The 23,047-nt window shown below is 46.1% G+C and overlaps 1 protein-coding gene across 1 annotated transcript in view; it reads left to right on the top strand.

Moving 5' to 3' along the window:
- The window catches only part of LOC138259998 (solute carrier family 22 member 6-A-like), an 850,707-nt gene that overhangs the window by 311,550 nt on the left and 516,110 nt on the right, over nucleotides 1–23,047 (top strand). The window contains exon 2 of the mRNA XM_069208044.1: nucleotides 15,468–15,571. Coding sequence (XP_069064145.1) covers nucleotides 15,468–15,571 — 104 coding nt within the window. The remainder of the gene's footprint in view (nucleotides 1–15,467; nucleotides 15,572–23,047) is intronic.

The raw sequence follows: 23,047 nt of genomic DNA, 5'->3' as shown, positions 1-23,047 counted from the left end.
ACCCGGAGAGGCCATTGTTTTACAGAGATCGAGCAGGCCCTGTTTACAGAGGCAGTCGGGGAGCTGTCTGAGAAAGATATGTTTGGTCAGGTAGTGGTGCATCCACCCTCAAGAAGCCCGATAGCGTCACAGGTGAAAGAGCAATCCAATGATTTCTTTGTCTGAATCCACTGAGCTCACATTCCCTGGCAGAGCCAGATCATGATGGCGGGCGGATGACTGTGCATAGGATACATGGCTGTCCATCTACCAAAACTGATGACACTGAGAAGTGGGCTCCGCCCACGGCCCTCAGGGGAATGACAGGCCATTTCTGCTACTAGGATACCAGCAGTGAGCAGTCCCCATCTGTTGCATCCGGAAAGAGGCAGGTGGCAGTGCAGCAGAGCACTTAGGGCAAGATATACCCAGCCTTTTTGCTGTTGCAAGTGGCCTGATTCGCAGAGGGCACATGAGCTCTCTAGAGGGAAGAAAGGTCCTGCCTTGCTAGAGTTAAGTGAAGATGGGCACTGTGGTACTGTTTGTGGTCGGGCACACAGTAACTGCTTCAAAACTGGGGAAAAGTGGATATGGTTACCCCCTAGCTGATTAGCGCCAGGCATAAATAAGGCACGTCTGGGCTCCTTCTTCAGAACTCTACTAGACCAGTGGAAGACAGAAGGAGACTGCACCTGCTGGTGAGACCTTTGAGGAGAAACTTAAGGACTGGACTAATCCCACTCGTACCTTGGACACAGAAGTGGAATCCAGGGATCAGTTGGCTTACTTCCTGTTAAGTTAGGGGAGCACAAGAGCTGCAAGAAGCTCACATTCCAGGAAGAGCCTAGCTGACCAGTTTCCACTGGACCTGCCTAGGGCCTTGCTGATTGCTTCTGTTTGAGTGAGCCCTGAGCCACAAGTACAGTTCCTGAGATCCTGGAACTCTTGGCTGGCGTTAAAGTGTACTCATCCTGCATAACCCTAAAGACCAGGGACATAGAAACATTTTGCTTACCTTTTGCCCAGAGAACCTTAAAAAGATGGAGGCCAACTAGGCAACAAACCAACAGGGGTGCATCACTGGTGATCCTAACCACCAGAGATTCTGCTACATTATTTTCTCAATGCCGGACCGCATCAATGTCAAAGCCCTCCTTGACTACCTGCCACAGTTTAAATTTAATCAGCACTGCCATTGAAGGGGACCCAATCAATGACAGAGACTTCTGAGGCATGAAAAGTTGAACTTGGCGCACCAGGGCATTGCTTACCTAAACTAACTCTTCTTCAAAGGCTTCATCTCTATTCCCGAATCCATTGCCATTGATTCCCCTTGTCTCTGCACCAGCCTACTGTCTGCTTTCACTGAGGGCTGTTGACATGAGGGAGGTCATTTTACCTGGTCATTGTATTCGACCCATGCTCCTTCGCTGTCAGCCTGAAAATTTACACTTGACCCAGACTAGTACTACCTGATGCACCATGAGTGGCTCTTTGCAATTTATGGCACTATTTTACTGGATTTTGCTGTTTTGGTGTCATTTTATTCATTAAAATACTCATTCTATTCATACATTGGAGTGGGATATTTATTGTTTTTGGATTTTGACTTTTTAACTGTTTTGGTACTTTTCTTAGGTTACACCTGTCTGCTTTGTGACATAGCTACCTGACAGTTGAGTTCAGGTTTAAATTACTGCAACCTTTACAGGACCAAACAAGTGTAGTGACATTATTCCTTGTGGTGGAGTACTATCAACCCCAACTAAAAATTCATTTCCTTGTAAACACTGCAGATTGGACATTATCATACCATAGATGTAGAATCTAACTATCTGAGGCCACTTCTTGGTGATGGAAGAATATGCAAGCATTCAGGGCGACTGGGCAGTGATACTGACACTTACTAGGGTTTGATCCTGTTTTTTAGAGTGCCAACTTTGCTTATTTGGGCACAAAATGTCCAGGACACAACATTGAGAGTTTTTGTAATTGTAAACAGTAGTTATATAGTGCTTACTACCCCTCAAGAGGCATAGGACTGCTTAGTGATAAGTAGCACTCTTCTCTGGAACACTAGATTAGAGTTTATTAGTCAGTAAATTAGTAATGTGTTTTTTCGCTTGTGGAATAGTTGTGTGAGACTTATGCTTCTGATTTCTTGTGTGTTTCTTGTGTGTTTCGTAGAGTTCAGATGTGGGATAGAGTGATGGGAAAAGATTTGAAAGGGGAAGCAGTAAGTTATTTTTGCAAGTAGTTGTTATGTCAGCGTGTTAGTTGGCTCTTAGTTACGTGACATGACTAAAATAAACATTTGCAATACAATGATTCTCGTATTTGCTCATAGAGCTATTAGTGTTGCAAACTGCTAACTGGACTTTTATTGCCACATAAACTGAAAATGAAAAATAAAACAGTTTCACATAAGCGAGCCAATGGCCGACAAGAGGGTGAAGGAGACACACAAAAGGAAACAGAAGTTCGCTTGCAGTCAAACGTATCAGCAAAAGTGCAATTATCCATGTGACAGGGTCGATTTCATGCAAATCGCTCGACTACTGCCCAGCAAGATCGCGCTGCATAGGAAATAAAAGTAAAAAGTAGTCAGGAAGCCATGCAGAAAACACAGAGCCTCGTATGTTTTCAGTAGTTCACCGGCGCTCTCGAGGAGGGCTAAAGAACAGAAAAGGCATTACGTGTGCATGCCTTTCACTATTGAAATCAAGTCAATTTTAAAAGGCAAGTCCACAAACCAACCAAACTAGTTTGCGTGACATGGGCATGGTTAAAGGCCCACAGAGAGATTACAACAGGGGCCAGAGCTCTTGCATGCTTGAACCCAAAGAAGGAGGGGGAAGTTTGGGAAAGATGTTTGGGAGTTCATTGTAGTCAGTACGTTTTGGGATCAGTGAGAGAGAGGAGGGATTGGACAAAGGTTTAAGGAGTACTTTGAATAACAAAACAGAAATTAACTTATACATACATATCTACACATGCCACTTGGTAAAAGTTTAGTGGCTGGGTGTAGGAAGTTGGCTCTGTATGTGCTATTTCAAAGTAAGGAATAGCATGCACAGAGTCCAAGGGTTCCCCTTAGAGGTAAGATAGTGGCAAAAAGAGATAATACTAATGCTCAATTTTGTGGTAGTGTGGTCGAGCAGTAGGCTTATCCAAGGAGTAGTGTTAAGCATTTGTTGTACATACACATAGACAATAAATGAGGTACACACACTCAGAGACAAATCCAGCCAATAGGTTTTTATATAGAAAAATATCTTTTCTTAGTTTATTTTAAGAACCACAGGTTCAAATTCTACATGTAATATCTCATTCGAAAGGTATTGCAGGTAAGTACTTTAGGAACTTCAAATCATCAAATTTGCATGTATACTTTTCAAGTTATTGACAAATAGTTGTTTTAAAAGTGGACACAGTGCAATTTTCACAGTTCCTAGGGGAGGTAAGTATTTGTTAGGTTAACCAGGTAAGTAAGACACTTACAGGGCTTAGTTCTTGGTCCAAGGTAGCCCACCATTGGGGGTTCAGAGCAACCCCAAAGTCACCACACCAGCAGCTCAGGGCCGGTCAGGTGCAGAGTTCAAAGTGGTGCCCAAAACACATAGGCTAGAATGGAGAGAAGGGGGTGCCCCGGTTCCGGTCTGCTTGCAGGTAAGTACCCGCGTCTTCGGAGGGCAGACCAGGGGGGTTTTGTAGGGCACCGGGGGGGACACAAGTCCACACAGAAATTTCACCCTCAGCGGCGCGGGGGCGGCCGGGTGCAGTGTAGAAACAAGCGTCGGGTTCGCAATGTTAGTCTATGAGAGATCTCGGGATCTCTTCAGCGCTGCAGGCAGGCAAGGGGGGGATTCCTCGGGGAAACCTCCACTTGGGCAAGGGAGAGGGACTCCTGGGGGTCACTTCTCTAGTGAAAGTCCGGTCCTTCAGGTCCTGGGGGCTGCGGGTGCAGGGTCTCTCCCAGGCGTCGGGACTTTGGATTCAAAGAGTCGCGGTCAGGGGAAGCCTCGGGATTCCCTCTGCAGGCGGCGCTGTGGGGGTTCAGGGGGGACAGGTTTTTGGTACTCACAGTATCAGAGTAGTCCTGGGGTCCCTCCTGAGGTGTTGGATCGCCACCAGCCGAGTCGGGGTCGCCGGGTGCAGTGTTGCAAGTCTCACGCTTCTTGCGGGGAGCTTGCAGGGTTCTTTAAAGTTGCTGGAAACAAAGTTGCAGCTTTTCTTGGAGCAGGTCCGCTGTCCTCGGGAGTTTCTTGTCTTTTCGAAGCAGGGGCAGTCCTCAGAGGATGTCGAGGTCGCTGGTCCCTTTGGAAGGCGTCGCTGGAGCAGGATCTTTGGAAGGCAGGAGACAGGCCGGTGAGTTTCTGGAGCCAAGGCAGTTGTCGTCTTCTGGTCTTCCGCTGCAGGGGTTTTCAGCTAGGCAGTCCTTCTTCTTGTAGTTGCAGGAATCTAATTTTCTAGGGTTCAGGGTAGCCCTTAAATACTAAATTTAAGGGCGTGTTTAGGTCTGGGGGGTTAGTAGCCAATGGCTACTAGCCCTGAGGGTGGGTACACCCTCTTTGTGCCTCCTCCCAAGGGGAGGGGGTCACAATCCTAACCCTATTGGGGGAATCCTCCATCTGCAAGATGGAGGATTTCTAAAAGTTAGAGTCACTTCAGCTCAGGACACCTTAGGGGCTGTCCTGACTGGTCAGTGACTCCTCCTTGTTTTTCTCATTATTTTCTCCGGCCTTGCCGCCAAAAGTGAGGCCTGGCCGGAGGGGGCGGGCAACTCCACTAGCTGGAGTGTCCTGCTGGGTTGGCACAAAGGAGGTGAGCCTTTGAGGCTCACCGCCAGGTGTGACAATTCCTGCCTGGGGGAGGTGTTAGCATCTCCACCCAGTGCAGGCTTTGTTACTGGCCTCAGAGTGACAAAGGCACTCTCCCCATGGGGCCAGCAACATGTCTCGGTTTGTGGCAGGCTGCTAAAACTAGTCAGCCTACACAGATAGTCGGTTAAGTTTCAGGGGGCACCTCTAAGGTGCCCTCTGTGGTGTATTTTACAATAAAATGTACACTGGCATCAGTGTGCATTTATTGTGCTGAGAAGTTTGATACCAAACTTCCCAGTTTTCAGTGTAGCCATTATGGTGCTGTGGAGTTCGTGTTTGACAGACTCCCAGACCATATACTCTTATGGCTACCCTGCACTTACAATGTCTAAGGTTTTGTTTAGACACTGTAGGGGTACCATGCTCATGCACTGGTACCCTCACCTATGGTATAGTGCACCCTGCCTTAGGGCTGTAAGGCCTGCTAGAGGGGTGGCTTACCTATACTGCATAGGCAGTGAGAGGCTGGCATGGCACCCTGAGGGGAGTGCCATGTCGACTTACTCGTTTTGTCCTCACTAGCACACACAAGCTGGCAAGCAGTGTGTCTGTGCTGAGTGAGAGGTCTCCAGGGTGGCATAAGACATGCTGCAGCCCTTAGAGACCTTCCTTGGCATCAGGGCCCTTGGTACTAGAAGTACCAGTTACAAGGGACTTATCTGGATGCCAGGGTCTGCCAATTGTGGATACAAAAGTACAGGTTAGGGAAAGAACACTGGTGCTGGGGCCTGGTTAGCAGGCCTCAGCACACTTTCAATTGTAAACATAGCATCAGCAAAGGCAAAAAGTCAGGGGGCAACCATGCCAAGGAGGCATTTCCTTACACAACCCCCCCCCAAACGAAAGAGGATGAGACTAACCTTTCCCAAGAGAGTCTTCATTTTCTAAGTGGAAGAACCTGGAAAGGCCATCTGCATTGGCATGGGCAGTCCCAGGTCTGTGTTCCACTATAAAGTCCATTCCCTGTAGGGAGATGGACCACCTCAACAGTTTAGGATTTTCACCTTTCATTTGCATCAGCCATTTGAGAGGTCTGTGGTCAGTTTGAACTAGGAAGTGAGTCCCAAAGAGGTATGGTCTCAGCTTCTTCAGGGACCAAACCACAGCAAAGGCCTCCCTCTCAATGGCACTCCAACGCTGCTCCCTGGGGAGTAACCTCCTGCTAATGAAAGCAACAGGCTGGTCAAGGCCATCATCATTTGTTTGGGACAAAACTGCCCCTATCCCATGTTCAGAGGCATCAGTCTGCACAATGAACTGCTTAGAATAATCTGGAGCTTTTAGAACTGGTGCTGAGCACATTGCTTGTCTCAGGGTGTCAAAGGCCTGTTGGCATTCCACAGTCCAGTTCACTTTCTTGGGCATTTTCTTGGAGGTGAGTTCAGTGAGGGCCGTCACAATGGATCCATATCCCTTCACAAACCTCCTGTAATACCCAGTCAAGCCAAGGAATGCCCTGACTTGAGTCTGGGTTTTTGGAGCTACCCAGTCCAGAATAGTCTGGATCTTGGGTTGGAGTGGCTGAACTTGGCCTCCACCTACAAGGTGGCCCAAGTAAACCACAGTTCCCTGCCCTATCTGGCATTTGGATGCCTTGATAGAGAGGCCTGCAGATTGCAGAGCCTTCAAAACCTTCTTCAGGTGGACCAGGTGATCCTGCCAGGTAGAGCTAAAGACAGCAATATCATCAAGATAAGCTGTGCTAAAGGACTCCAAGCCAGCAAGGACTTGACTCACCAACCTTTGGAAGGTGGCAGGGGCATTCTTTAAACCAAAGGGCATAACAGTAAACTGATAATGCCCATCAGGTGTGGAGAATGCTGTTTTCTCTTTTGCTCCAGGTGCCATTTTTATTTGCCAGTACCCTGCTGTCAAGTCAAAGGTACTTAAGAATTTGGCAGCACCTAATTTATCTATGAGCTCATCAGCTCTTGGGATTGGATGAGCATCTGTCTTGGTGACAGAATTGAGGCCTCTGTAGTCCACACAAAACCTCATCTCTTTCTTTCCATCTTTGGTGTGAGGTTTGGGGACTAAGACCACTGGGCTAGCCCAGGGGCTGTCAGAGCGCTCAATTACTCCCAATTCCAGCATCTTGTGGACTTCCACCTTGATGCTTTCCTTAACATGGTCAGATTGTCTAAAGATTTTGTTCTTGACAGGCATGCTGTCTCCTGTGTCCACATCATGGGTACACAGGTGTGTCTGACCAGGGGTTAAGGAGAAGAGTTCAGGAAACTGTTGTAGGACTCTCCTACAATCAGCTTGCTGTTGGCCAGAGAGGGTGTCTGAGTAGATCACTCCATCTACTGTGCCATCTTTTGGGTCTGATGACAGAAGATCAGGGAGAGGTTCACTCTCTGCCTCCTGATCCTCATCTGTTACCATCAACAGATTGACATCAGCCCTGTCGTGGAAGAGCTTAAGGCGGTTTACATGGATCACCCTCTTGGGGCTCCTGCTTGTGCCCAGGTCCACCAGGTAGGTGACCTGACTCTTCCTTTCTAGTACTGGGTAAGGGCCACTCCATTTGTCCTGGAGTGCCCTGGGAGCCACAGGCTCCAGAACCCAGACTTTCTGCCCTGGTTGGAACTCAACCAGTGCAGCCTTTTGGTCATACCAAAACTTCTGGAGCTGTTGGCTGGCCTCAAGGTTTTTGGTTGCCTTTTCCATGTACTCTGCCATTCTAGAGCGAAGGCCAAGTACATAGTCCACTATGTCCTGTTTAGGCTCATGGAGAGGTCTCTCCCAGCCTTCTTTAACAAGGGCAAGTGGTCCCCTTACAGGATGACCAAACAGAAGTTCAAAGGGTGAGAATCCTACTCCCTTCTGTGGCACCTCTCTGTAAGCGAAAAGCAGACATGGCAAGAGGACATCCCATCTCCTTTTGAGCTTTTCTGGGAGCCCCATGATCATGCCTTTTAATGTCTTGTTGAATCTCTCAACCAAGCCATTAGTTTGTGGATGGTATGGTGTAGTGAATTTATAAGTCACTCCACACTCATTCCACATGTGCTTTAGGTATGCTGACATGAAGTTGGTACCTCTGTCAGACACCACCTCCTTAGGGAAACCCACTCTGGTAAAGATACCAATGAGGGCCTTGGCTACTGCAGGGGCAGTAGTCGACCTAAGGGGAATAGCTTCAGGATACCTGGTAGCATGATCCACTACTACCAGGATATACATATTTCCTGAGGCTGTGGGAGGTTCCAGTGGACCAACTATGTCCACACCCACTCTTTCAAAGGGAACCCCCACCACTGGAAGTGGAATGAGGGGGGCCTTTGGATGCCCACCTGTCTTACCACTGGCTTGACAGGTGGGGCAGGAGAGGCAAAACTCCTTAACCATGTTGGACATATTGGGCCAGTAGAAGTGGTTGACTAACCTCTCCCACGTCTTGGTTTGTCCCAAATGTCCAGCAAGGGGAATGTCATGGGCCAATGTTAGGATGAACTTCCTGAACAGCTGAGGCACTACCACTCTCCTAGTGGCACCAGGTTTGGGGTCTCTGGCATCAGTGTACAGGAGTCCATCTTCCCAATAGACCCTATGCGTTCCATTTTTCTTGCCTTTGGACTCTTCAGCAGCTTGCTGCCTAAGGCCTTCAAGAGAGGGACAGGTTTCTTGTCCCTTACACAGCTCCTCCCTTGAGGGTCCCCCTGGGCCTAAGAGCTCAACCTGATAAGGTTCAAGCTCCAAATGCTCAGTTCCCTCAGAGGGCAGAACTTCTTCCTGAGAAGAGAGGTTCCCTTTCTTTTGCTGTGTTGTAGTTGGTTTCCCAACTGACTTTCCTGTTCTCTTGGTAGGCTGGGCCATTCTTCCAGACTCCAGCTCTACTTGTTCACCCTGTGCCTTGCATTGTGCTCTTGTTTTCACACACACCAGTTCAGGGATACCCAGCATTGCTGCATGGGTTTTTAGTTCTACCTCAGCCCATGCTGAGGACTCCAGGTCATTTCCAAGCAGACAGTCCACTGGGATATTTGAGGAGACCACCACCTGTTTCAGGCCATTGACCCCTCCCCATTCTAAAGTAACCATTGCCATGGGATGTACTTTTCTCTGATTGTCAGCGTTGGTGACTGTGTAAGTTTTTCCAGTCAGGTATTGGCCAGGGGAAACCAGTTTCTCTGTCACCATGGTGACACTGGCACCTGTATCCCTCAGGCCCTCTATTCTAGTCCCATTAATTAAGAGTTGCTGTCTGTATTTTTGCATGTTAGGCGGCCAGACAGCTAGTGTGGCTAAATCCACCCCACCCTCAGAAACTAGAATAGCTTCAGTGTGGACCCTGATTTGCTCTGGGCACACTGTTGATCCCACTTGGAGACTAGCCATACCAGTGTTACCTGGATGGGAGTTTGGAGTGGAACCTTTCTTGGGACAGGCCTTGTCTCCAGTTTGGTGTCCATGCTGTTTACAGCTATGACACCAGGCCTTTTTGGGATCAAAGTTTTTACCCTTGTACCCATTGTTTTGTGAAGAGGCTCTGGGCCCACCCTCCTGTGCAGGTTTTTGGGGGCCTGTAGAAGACTCTTTACTATTTTTAGTTTTGGTTGTCTCATCACCCTTCCCCTGGGGAGTCTTTGTGACCCCTTTCTTTTGGTCACCCCCTGTTGAAGTCTTGGACACCCTTGTCTTGACCCAATGGTCCGCCTTCTTTCCCAATTCTTGGGGAGAAATTGGTCCTAGGTCTACCAGATGCTGATGCAGTTTATCATTGAAACAATGACTTAACAGGTGTTCTTTCACAAATAAATTGTACAGCCCATCATAATTACTTACACCACTGCCTTGAATCCAACCATCTAGTGTTTTCACTGAGTAGTCAACAAAGTCAACCCAGGTCTGGCTCGAGGATTTTTGAGCCCCCCTGAACCTAATCCTGTACTCCTCAGTGGAGAATCCAAAGCCCTCAATCAGGGTACCCTTCATGAGGTCATAAGATTCTGCATCTTTTCCAGAGAGTGTGAGGAGTCTATCCCTACACTTTCCAGTGAACATTTCCCAAAGGAGAGCACCCCAGTGAGATCTGTTCACTTTTCTGGTTACACAAGCCCTCTCAAAAGCTGTGAACCACTTGGTGATGTCATCACCATCTTCAAATTTTGTCACAATCCCTTTGGGGATTTTTAACATGTCAGGAGAATCTCTGACCCTATTTATATTGCTGCCACCATTGATGGGTCCTAGGCCCATCTCTTGTCTTTCCCTTTCTATGGCTAGGAGCTGTCTCTCTAAAGCCAATCTTTTGGCCATCCTGGCTAACAGGAGGTCATCTTCACTGAGAGCATCCTCAGTGATTTCAGAAATGTGGGACCCTCCTGTGAGGGACTCACTATTTCTGACTAACACAGTTGGAGACAGGACTTGAGGGGTCCTGTTCTCCCTATTTAGGACTGGAGGAGGGACATTGGCCTCCAAGTCACTAATTTCTTCCTCTGTGATGTCATCATCAGAGGGGTTGGCTTTTTCAAACTCTGCCAACAGCTCCTGGAGCTGAATTTTGGTAGGTCTGGAGCCAATGGTTATTTTCTTTATATTACAGAGAGACCTTAGCTCCCTCATCTTAAGATGGAGGTAAGGTGTGGTGTCGAGTTCCACCACCTGCATCTCTGTATCAGACATTATTCTGCTAAGAGTTGGAATACTTTTTAAAGAATCTAAAACTGTTTCTAGAATCTAATTTCAAACTTTTAACAAACTTTTAACTCTAAAAGACAATGCTAAACAGGGACTTAACACACAAGGCCCTAGCAGGACTTTTAAGAATTTAGAAAAATTTCAAATTGCAAAAATGAATTTCTAATGACAATTTTGGAATTTGTCGTGTGATCAGGTATTGGCTGAGTAGTCCAGCAAATGCAAAGTCTTGTACCCCACCGCTGATCCACCAATGTAGGAAGTTGGCTCTGTATGTGCTATTTCAAAGTAAGGAATAGCATGCACAGAGTCCAAGGGTTCCCCTTAGAGGTAAGATAGTGGCAAAAAGAGATAATACTAATGCTCAATTTTGTGGTAGTGTGGTCGAGCAGTAGGCTTATCCAAGGAGTAGTGTTAAGCATTTGTTGTACATACACATAGACAATAAATGAGGTACACACACTCAGAGACAAATCCAGCCAATAGGTTTTTATATAGAAAAATATCTTTTCTTAGTTTATTTTAAGAACCACAGGTTCAAATTCTACATGTAATATCTCATTCGAAAGGTATTGCAGGTAAGTACTTTAGGAACTTCAAATCATCAAAATTGCATGTATACTTTTCAAGTTATTGACAAATAGCTGTTTTAAAAGTGGACACAGTGCAATTTTCACAGTTCCTAGGGGAGGTAAGTATTTGTTAGGTTAACCAGGTAAGTAAGACACTTACAGGGCTTAGTTCTTGGTCCAAGGTAGCCCACCGTTGGGGGTTCAGAGCAACCCCAAAGTCACCACACCAGCAGCTCAGGGCCGGTCAGGTGCAGAGTTCAAAGTGGTGCCCAAAACACATAGGCTAGAATGGAGAGAAGGGGGTGCCCCGGTTCCGGTCTGCTTGCAGGTAAGTACCCGCGTCTTCGGAGGGCAGACCAGGGGGGTTTTGTAGGGCACCGGGGGGGACACAAGTCCACACAGAAATTTCACCCTCAGCGGCGCGGGGGCGGCCGGGTGCAGTGTAGAAACAAGCGTCGGGTTCGCAATGTTAGTCTATGAGAGATCTCGGGATCTCTTCAGCGCTGCAGGCAGGCAAGGGGGGGATTCCTCGGGGAAACCTCCACTTGGGCAAGGGAGAGGGACTCCTGGGGGTCACTTCTCTAGTGAAAGTCCGGTCCTTCAGGTCCTGGGGGCTGCGGGTGCAGGGTCTCTCCCAGGCGTCGGGACTTTGGATTCAAAGAGTCGCGGTCAGGGGAAGCCTCGGGATTCCCTCTGCAGGCGGCGCTGTGGGGGCTCAGGGGGGACAGGTTTTTGGTACTCACAGTAACAGAGTAGTCCTGGGGTCCCTCCTGAGGTGTTGGATCGCCACCAGCCGAGTCGGGGTCGCCGGGTGCAGTGTTGCAAGTCTCACGCTTCTTGCGGGGAGCTTGCAGGGTTCTTTAAAGTTGCTGGAAACAAAGTTGCAGCTTTTCTTGGAGCAGGTCCGCTGTCCTCGGGAGTTTCTTGTCTTTTCGAAGCAGGGGCAGTCCTCAGAGGATGTCGAGGTCGCTGGTCCCTTTGGAAGGCGTCGCTGGAGCAGGATCTTTGGAAGGCAGGAGACAGGCCGGTGAGTTTCTGGAGCCAAGGCAGTTGTCGTCTTCTGGTCTTCCGCTGCAGGGGTTTTCAGCTAGGCAGTCCTTCTTCTTGTAGTTGCAGGAATCTAATTTTCTAGGGTTCAGGGTAGCCCTTAAATACTAAATTTAAGGGCGTGTTTAGGTCTGGGGGGTTAGTAGCCAATGGCTACTAGCCCTGAGGGTGGGTACACCCTCTTTGTGCCTCCTCCCAAGGGGAGGGGGTCACAATCCTAACCCTATTGGGGGAATCCTCCATCTGCAAGATGGAGGATTTCTAAAAGTTAGAGTCACTTCAGCTCAGGACACCTTAGGGGCTGTCCTGACTGGTCAGTGACTCCTCCTTGTTTTTCTCATTATTTTCTCCGGCCTTGCCGCCAAAAGTGGGGCCTGGCCGGAGGGGGCGGGCAACTCCACTAGCTGGAGTGTCCTGCTGGGTTGGCACAAAGGAGGTGAGCCTTTGAGGCTCACCGCCAGGTGTGACAATTCCTGCCTGGGGGAGGTGTTAGCATCTCCACCCAGTGCAGGCTTTGTTACTGGCCTCAGAGTGACAAAGGCACTCTCCCCATGGGGCCAGCAACATGTCTCGGTTTGTGGCAGGCTGCTAAAACTAGTCAGCCTACACAGATAGTCGGTTAAGTTTCAGGGGGCACCTCTAAGGTGCCCTCTGTGGTGTATTTTACAATAAAATGTACACTGGCATCAGTGTGCATTTATTGTGCTGAGAAGTTTGATACCAAACTTCCCAGTTTTCAGTGTAGCCATTATGGTGCTGTGGAGTTCGTGTTTGACAGACTCCCAGACCATATACTCTTATGGCTACCCTGCACTTACAATGTCTAAGGTTTTGTTTAGACACTGTAGGGGTACCATGCTCATGCACTGGTACCCTCACCTATGGTATAGTGCACCCTGCCTTAGGGCTGTAAGGCCTGCTAGAGGGGTGGCTTACCTATACTGCATAGGCAGTGAGAGGCTGGCATGGCACCCTGAGGGGAGTGCCATGTCGACTTACTCGTTTTGTCCTCACTAGCACACACAAGCTGGCAAGCAGTGTGTCTGTGCTGAGTGAGAGGTCTCCAGGGTGGCATAAGACATGCTGCAGCCCTTAGAGACCTTCCTTGGCATCAGGGCCCTTGGTACTAGAAGTACCAGTTACAAGGGACTTATCTGGATGCCAGGGTCTGCCAATTGTGGATACAAAAGTACAGGTTAGGGAAAGAACACTGGTGCTGGGGCCTGGTTAGCAGGCCTCAGCACACTTTCAATTGTAAACATAGCATCAGCAAAGGCAAAAAGTCAGGGGGCAACCATGCCAAGGAGGCATTTCCTTACACTGGGGGAAACCCCTCTATAAAAATGCCCATATGTATATAGAAGTAGCAATATCTATGTGTTCTGATTTGCACAATTATTTTGTGGTGAAGTATGCAAAATATGTTTCTTCAAATAACTAATTAACACATATATATATATATATATATATATATATATATATATATATATACAGATACATTTCTTAAAGTTTTAGTAGCAGGCATAAATCCCTATATACATGCACATATAAATGTACACAGAAACAGCATTTATGACATGGCCTGATATACACCTGTATCTTGGTGTGTAAGATATCATTTTCCCCTTATGTAGAGGTACCTGCTCATAACAGAAAGCTTAGTTAAATATACAATGACACATGGACAACAGCAACCACATCGCCATACTGTAAGAAGCATTGTCATGTTTGAGTATACTCCTGTGGTAACCTCTTTTTTTATGAGTTAAGCTGAAAGGTGCAGAAAAGCCAGCTCTTGATTAATCTTTTGAAACTGAAATGGTTGTCAGTGGGTCTTATGTATGTGGGTAGTTTGGCTGCCTAAACAGAGTATGATGTTTCACCCTTGGTTTTTTCTTGTATGTAGGAATTATGAGGCGGGAAGTCATTCTCGAGTGTAGGTTCAATTGTTGGATATATTTGTTGACTTTGTTCCTGATGAAGAGTGGTCCTTTGCAATGTATTGCATTGTGTGTGATACAAAGCAACTTGAAGGTGGGTCTTATGGCAACTGGTAATCAGTGTGTAGCCTTTAAGGCAGGGGAGATGTGTGCTGTGGCTTACATGTAGGAGGAGTCTAGTGCCACCGTTCTGAATTCTCTGTAATATTCTCATGGTCGACAAATTTTAGCCATGATACAGACCATTAGCATAATCCTGTTTTGATAGGACATGAGAGATGGTAGCTTTAATCTTGTGGGGGAATCATAGGTGGCAGAAAATGTCAGTCTTTTCATTGTAAGAAAGCATGATTCGGCTACATATGTCGGCAATCATTGACAGCTTGGCGTCCATGGCATTTCTGAAGTTTTTTACCTCCGTAGATATTTTTGGTGGTGGTCCTAGATCATTAAGCCAGGCGAAGAGAGGGTCATAGGTTTTCCAGTCTCACCATGTGAGTATTTTGGTTTTGAAGGCAATGAATGTGAGGTGGTTCTATGATATCCATTGGCTAACAGCCTGGAGGCAACTGAATATTGTTGATGTTCCAATGTACTTTGGTCTTTCCAATTTTAGAAGTATCTGTGTGTCATTTGTGTAGGTATAGGACATGAAGTCAAAACTATTGATCAGGTCTGGTAATGATTCCATGTAGATGTTGAAAAGCATGGGTGAGATGATTGAGCCTTGAGGGACTCCTGCTTTAATTCTGCATGGTTTAGAAAAGAATGGAGGAATATGTTATGGAGTTGTTCAAGTGGCACAGAAGTGTGCACCGGACGTTTGATCAAGCATCCCTGTTTAAATATATTTTCTTAGATGTATTTTGCATTTAAATGTGGAGTACAATGTATGCAGATTTATTTCATTCTGTACCATCACAGCAGTTGGATTCTCTAATATTCTAACGGAATATTTTTTTTTATATATAGGAAATTGCTAATAACTTTCAGTATACAAAATCTGGAGCTCATAAATGAAACCATAATTGGCAGGTGAGTTAATAACATAGTAACATGTATGTCAAACCAAAGTCTTCATATACAACATGCAATCAAACCAGAAGTATAATTCAAAAGGTAACTATGATTATTAGGGTAAGAATACACAGTAGAGATCTATGTGTAGGGTCAAGTACATGCTCACATTGTAGCAGGTGTCACTCATCCTTTGCTTCAAAGACTACGATAAGAACTGTCAACTGATATGATTTTTCTGAAATGTAAATATACAATTACTAAATGCAACAAAATGGTTAATCAACTATTAAACTAGAGTATTTTATTTGCATCATGAGAATGAGGATGAACAATTGTCCTCTGGAGGGGATTTTCAATGATGTGTTTCTCCTTCACAGTGGGATCTGGTGTGTGACCAACACCTATTGAAGCAGCTAGCCCAGTCAATATATATGACAGGAGTGCTTGTGGGAGGTGCTGTGCTGGGAAGTCTTTCTGACAGGTGAGTTCTCATAATCTTCCTTTGCATTACTGCTCCCTCATACATGTAATGTTTCTCTGATGCAACATGTGCTGACGCTTAAACAACAACATAGGGATAGATGGAAATGCTTGAAATAATCTGAAACAACATGTAGTTTCTTTAGTTACATTCCATAGCACAGTTTTTTTGCTTACTGTTAGAAATGGGGTTTCTGGTTGGCTAGGGTATGCACCTCAGCCAGGCAGAACTTACCCACTCTAGTCAGGGCAAGGGAGTTACACGTCCAAGATAACCCCTGCTCACCCCCTTGGTAGCTTGGCACGAGCAGTCAGGCTTAACCAGGAGGCAATGTCTAAAGCGTTTGCACAACACACACAACACATGTGACGCAATATCCCCACCACAAAGGAAACACAACACCAGATTAAATGAAAATATACTGTATTGTACACAACGCAATTATCAGACCAAACATCACATATCAGTACTATCCTGCTACCTTAGCAGTTGTCAGAACGTTACACATTAGTTACTCTGCAAACTAGCAGTAGTCACACATAACACACAGGTTACTCAGTATTCTGAAACATAAGCAGTAGTCAGGAAAACACGTATTACATCACAGCACTTGTCATAAGAATATCATAAAAAGCCCATAGTAGGAACATTAGAAAACATATGGCAAGTTAGAAAAACATATTAGCAAGCATGTCCATAAAAGGAACATTTGCATACACATATGTATAAACATCAAAAGCAGGTAGGTAATATATGAATCAAACAAAAGTCTGTAGAAAGAACTTTGGATTGCAACTATATTGGTCCTTTAAACAGTACCTGGTTGGATGAAGGCACCTCCAGTGCCTAGAAGGCGAACAATGGGGCCCCAGGCGCTCCTATGCGAAAAACGGGGGCCTCCTTTATACTCTGGGGTCGGAAGAGGGTGACATGCACCTCCTCTCTTTTATAGACAGGCCCTTCCGGGGACCGTGATTACTGGGGGCCCCCCAGGGCCTCAACCGGCCCTCACGAGAGGGGCCAAAGCCAGCAAAAACAACTTAGGGCAGGAGGGGGGCACCACGCACCCCCTCCAGTTTAGTGACAATTTAGAGCTTGCGATCTCTTGGGGCCCCCCGGGCCTCCACTGGCCCTTCCACCAAGGGGGGGGCCCACATTAATGCCCGTTTTACCTAACAGCAGAAAAGGAGCGTCCTGCTCCTAACGCAGAGGCCAGGGGGAAGGGGGCACTCCCTGTGCCTTCCACTGGTCCTGTCGTGAAGCCACAAGAAGATCGGACCACTCCTGGGGCCCGAGCAGACACTCGCCTGCACCCGATGCGGCGCGCAAGTGTTCTTCCAGCTTCCGGGGCTGCTGTGGTGATCTTATTTAAAGGGGCACAATGCAGCAAGGAGCCTACGAGCTCCCAAGGCTCCATAAGCGTGCTGCAATCAGCGCTATGGCAGCCGCAACCACGGAGAAGCACCCCTCGTGAAGAAATGGATGCAGGGGTCAGGGGCCACAGCACCCTGCCCCTGGGAAGCAGAATCTTAAGACAAGGTCCTCAGGTGGAGGGACCAGCTACAGGCCAGCACAAGGGAAAGGCAGCAAGTGGCAAGTCCTTCACAGTGACCAGGCAGGTCACAGGTCAGCACAGCAGCAGCAGTCCATGGCGGTTCCTGGTGAGTCCTTTCAGCCTTTGGTGTCCAGTTCCAAGATGATTCCAAGAGTCTCCAAATTGTGGGGAAAATTCCCCTGTACTTATAGTCAGTTCTTACAGTGTTTTACAATGGTAGGGAGAGGAGGTTCCAGCCAGTTACAACTGGTTCTGGGAGTGCCCCCTCTCTCCTTTCAGCACAGGCTCCAAACATCAGTGGGGGGTTAATGACCCTATTGTGCGAGGCCAGGGCACAGTCTTTACAAATGCAGGTGTGCCCCGCCTCTCCCTTCTATCAGCCCACGAAGACTATTCAGTATGCAGATGCACCTCTGTGACACTTCCACCCTCCATGTGTACAGGCTGTCTGAAAAGTATGCACAAAGCCCCAACTGTCACTCTGCCCAGACGTGGATTGGAGTCAAGCTGCAAAACACCAGAGTCAAAAGTACAGATAAATGCGCACTTTCTAGAACTGGCATTTCTGTGATAGTAATAAAAAATACACCCACACCAGTAAGCAGTATTTATTATCACCATCACAACCATACCAAACACGCCTACGCTGCCCCTCATAAATCAGGCAATACATAAGGCAGGGCATTTCTAATGCAATCCTATGAGAAGGCAGCACTCACAGCAGTGAGACACCAAGTTAGGCTGTTTGTCACTACCAGGACAGGCCATGCAATATGGCACATGTCCTGCCTTTCTACATACATGGCACCCTGCTCATAAGGCTAGCTAGGGCGTACCTTAGGGGTGACTTACATGTAGTAAAAGGGGAGTCCTGGGCCTGGCAAGTAAGTTTAGATGCCAGGTCCCTGTGGCAGAAAACTGCGCACACAGGCCCTGCGCTAGCAGGCCTGAGACAGGTTTAAAAGTCTACTTCAGTGGGTGGCGCAAGCAGCGCTGCAGGCCCACTAGTAGTATTTAATTTACAGGCCCTGGGTTTAGAGATACCACTGTACAAGGGACTTATAGGTAAATTAAATATGCCAATTAGGTATAAGCCAATCATACCAACTTTAGATGGGAGAGCACCTGCACTTTAGCACTGGTCAGGAGTGATGAATTGCTCAGAGTCCTAGAGCCAACAGCGAGAGGTCAGAAAAACCAGGAGTAAGGAGGCAAACAGACTGGGGATGACCCTGCGTAAGGCAAAAGGTCCAACACTTACGTATTTTGATTATGTATTCCCTGAAATTCAACCAACCATACGAAAATCTCTGTTGGCCCAAACCAAAAGGAAGAGTCTAACTTGAAGTGCTGGTCAGCACAAATTGTTCAGCAAAGTACACCTTTCTGATAATTAATCATTTGTATACTGATCAGCAAAAACTGTGTTAAAAGAAAGCAGGGCCCGAGCCCAGCTGAACCTGCAGAAGGAAGCATGGCTTGTTGGGTGCCCTTTTCTCCTCACAGTCTTAGTCCTTCTCGGAGGTAATAGATACCATACGAAGTAGTAGTAAAGCCTCATATTCCAACAGCAAGGTGCCTTAAAGCTTGGATGTGGAGCCACAGACCGTGAAGTATAATGTTGTTCAGCCTCCCGACCTACCTATTGTTTCCTATTCAGTGCACGTATTTCACTTCTGAATATTACTCAAAAGTTGGTCTTTTAAAATATGAAAGCTCAGCAGCTGAGTTCAAAACATATACTTTAAATTGTACAATTCAACAGCTTGAGATGTCACTCTATAAACTGTGACAGCATAGAGGCAGAGGCGGCACAAAAAAAGGAGGGTACAGTATAATGCACATTGTGGGGCTAGGTAATGGGTGCAAGTGTGGCAATAAGAGCAATGGAACACATAATTCAGGCAGGAGGGAGTCAGAGGCATGCTGATGAAGGATGCAGGACAGACTGAATGGGGGTTTGTGCAGAGAGCTGACCAGCGAGGGCAGGGAGGAGTGGGAAGGGGCATGCAGGGGAGAACGGAAGGCAGGTGGGACAGGGCAGAGGCAACAAACAGACCACAGAGTGCAGAGTGCAGACTGTAGCGGGATGGCCGCTCACAGGGGTGGGTTTGGCCAACTCCCGCTGCACTAAGCCAAAGGCCATGGACAGTGGGGGTGTTGGCTGAATATGATACAAAAAACAGAAATTCACTAAAAAAACAAAGGTTAAACAGGCGCTGTGGTTAGGTATGGTAATATTATCTTTCCTTACATTAAAACCCCTCAAAATTCAATGATCAACAGAATTGTAAAAGTGACATTATAGTTAGGTATACGGTAAACGATTTTAGCCTACATTATTTTTAAAAACCTAGAAATTCACTGAAAACCCAAAGGTTAAAGTAACATTATCAAATAACGCTGATATTTGCAAGTTATAGGTTAGGGAGGTAACTATAACTTGAGTCCCAGCCAAGCACTACTTAGGACCGCACATATTACATCACTAATGACATGTTAAATAACATCATTGATGATATCACTAATGATATCTCAAATGTTATCCTCCAACCCTCTATGGTCTATTGTACTGCCTCTGCCCTCTTTCCTGGCCTGTGTGGTCTGTTGTGCTGCCATTGCCCCTATCTCCCCTCTGGCATGGTATTCTTGCTGCTTCTTTCTCTGCTTCCTTCCCCATCTCCACCATTGTCCAAGACCATGCCAATGTCCCTTCCCTCCCTGGTCCATTTTACTGCCACATCTCTCACCTGCTGTCTGTTGCTTCCCCTGCCCCCTGTTCTCCTTGTATGTTCCCGTAGCCCTTCCCTCCCTCGTCTGTTGTGCTGCCACTGCCTGTCTTGCCATTTGTGTCATAAATACAGAATGTTAGCACTCTAGTTGCTCATCAGAACATAGTGGTAATGTTGCAGTTGATCACCAGGGAGTTTACTGGCAGTCTAATGTTGGTGTTAAAAATATATCTGTCAGTCCTAAGTTTTACTGAAATGGTTAAGGAAGATATTTGAGATCTCGTACCAATTATGTCCTAATTCTTCTTTCTACACCACTAACCATAATTTCTATGACAAATTAACCCCTTGATTTTGTTAATTTCTAAACAAAATGTTTTAGGTTTTTCAGCTTTGAGTCAATCAAGATGGCTTTAAGTGTGTCACAATTTTGGCATAAACAGGAATGCTAGCACTTGAGTTATTTATTAGAACAATGTTGGATACTGCGGTAGAATATTGAGGAATCAACTCACATGCTCCTGCTGCTACTGCTTGAAGTGTTCAGGATGTCAGACTTTATTCTCACATGGTTGAGGAAGATAGTGTGAAATTACATAAAATACGTTCTCATTTTAGCTTCAGGGGCAGTTTAGCTTCAGGGGCATCTTCCGTATCCTCTATGAGAAACTGATCAGAGAGAACAGTTTTCTCTCATACATGGTTAATCCAATCCCAACAGAGGATCAGCATTTTACATAGGGTAAACATTTTAGAATACACTGCAATTCCTAAAATTAGTATGGTAGAAGCGATAGATGATTTATATTCTGACTAAACCTTGCGTGCTCTTTTTAAATTCCTCAAAACAAGCTTTGATTACAAAGCATCTCAGTGAGGCCATGTCCCAAAGTCCAGAGATGCATGCCACAACATGTTCATATGGAGGTTAGTCAATGGCAAATTTAGTGTAATTCTGTTGAGCTGTATCTCTGTCTCAATTTCCTACTGGAAATTTAATGTAGAACATTTTATATACTTATAGATATACACACATCCACATTCATATGTACAAATATATATCTATCTACATACGTATATATACATATGTACATATATACATACATATACATATACATACACATATATGCATACATACACATAAATATACATGGATGTATCTATACATCATAAACAAGAAACAGTTCCAGCATCACAAGGGCTTCAATGTGGCAGTCAGTGTAAAGCTCCGGAAGCCCAATTATCATGATCAAAGCTACAGCTGAAATGCGTAGGTGAGGCTGCTCTGAGTAAAGGTTACTTTACACTGCATTAGGAGTTGGTGTGCATCCTTGTGAGTGCTGAGGATTTTTTTGTTATCTATCTATCTATCTATCTATCTATCTATCTATCTATCTATCTATCTATCTATCTATCTATCTATCTATCTATCTAGCTATCTAGCTATCTAGCTATCTACATAAGCTAGTGGCGGTCGCCAATAGGTAGTCATAGTTAGGACCTAGGTTCTGTAGAAAAAGTTTTTTTTACTTGCCTATATCTTTGGCGTTGGTTGACGAGTCATCACAAAATGTTCCCAAAAATGTGTCGCTCACGTGAGCTCCTGTCTGGTAAGTTTCGGGGCGATCCGTCAAGGAAGGCCCGAGAAAAAGGGGGGTCCCAAAACGCTTTTTTCCACATTCATTTTTCCATCAGAATTTTGAACAGTTATAGCGCCCGAACCACTGGACAGAATTACACCAAGTTTGCCAGAAAGGTAGCTCTTGGTCCAGAAAGCGATCTTTTTGTTATTTGGTGTAAATCTTTCCAGTAGTATTAGTGAAATAAAAAAATTAAAACTTGTATATACAGGGACACAAAGTCTTTGCGAACCCTCCCGATCTCAAGATCTGATTGGCTACCAACACTTCAACAAGGATATGTTGTTAGCCATTGACACCAAGCCCCGGGGCCCACCACCTCCCCAGGGCTAGATTACATTGGAGGGGGGCCATGCAGCCCTCATGTGGAGTCAATAATAGTCCTGAAGACCACCACCCCTCAGGGTCCACTCCTTCTATGTCCCGGGGTACCCACCACCGGGACATAGTTGTTTGCTTTTGCTTGGTGGGAGCAGACAGCCCCCATCAAGCAAAAGCAAACAAAGTCTGCTATCTGACAGCCGGAGCTGTCAACCAACTCCTGCTGTCAGAAAGCAGAGTTTTCATCTATTTCCCTGCATGCAAATGTGTGTGCAGGGAAACAGATGAAAGCAAGCTGCTATTTAAAGCTTCTCCATGCTTCTGGGAGCAATGCGTGGAGCTGGATTGGACTGCGGGGGCCTTGAGGCTCCCTCCACGGTCCTGTCCCTATCTCTGTCTCTCTCTCTCTTATATCCCATAAAGGGAATGTAAGAGAGAGAGACTGTCATTGCAATGGTCGCTCCATGCAATGACTTCGAAGAGTATGACTAGCAAGATGTTTGGGACAAACGTTATACTCATGTTTGGATTCAGAGTGAAACAGAGTCACTTCTGTCCTAATGGTCAAAGTCTTGTGGTTCAAATCCTAGTGTTGTTTGGCAGTGTGTTTGTTTATTCACTAGTATTTTGACTGTTTAACCTTCCTAGTGATGGAACATTCACGTTTCTTTCCTATCACATCTATCAGTTGAATGTCATAGATATGTCTGGAAATAGCAGGGTAAGGAGTCACCTGTGGTGTAATGGTTTAAGGTCACAGATCCTCACACTGAAAGTTGAGGGTACCACTTCAGGTGTGTCTTTGGTCTTTTCTCTTCTTTAGCTTAATTTAAACTTCAAAAGGTAACGGTTTATACTGAAAGGTGATCGCATTAGTTTTAAATAACAAATACATTTTTCTTTTTAATTTGTCTTAAAATATATCATTGTAAGTATATCATTCGTCAAAGCCTAAATCACTGTCTCTCTCTGAACCTCTCATTTACTCTCTCTCTCTCAGGGTTGGATGGTTAGCGAGGTTGGGTGTAGGTCTTGGCTGCATGCCAGGCCCTGTGGCCAACCTCTGCAGCGTCCAGTCAAAGGCCGTGTGTGGCAGTGGTTGGATCATCGTATAGTAGTGTAAATTACTTTACATTGAAAAAACATAGAAATTCACTTAAAAAAACAAAGGTTACAGGGACGTTATAGTTAGGTTTTGGATCTACTCATACAAAAACATAGAAATTCA

Source organism: Pleurodeles waltl, chromosome 9 (genome assembly GCF_031143425.1).
Source record: "Pleurodeles waltl isolate 20211129_DDA chromosome 9, aPleWal1.hap1.20221129, whole genome shotgun sequence".
Taxonomy (NCBI): Eukaryota; Metazoa; Chordata; class Amphibia; order Caudata; family Salamandridae; genus Pleurodeles; species Pleurodeles waltl.
Note: the sequence above shows the minus strand (reverse complement) of the source record. Positions and strands in the feature narration are given on the sequence as shown.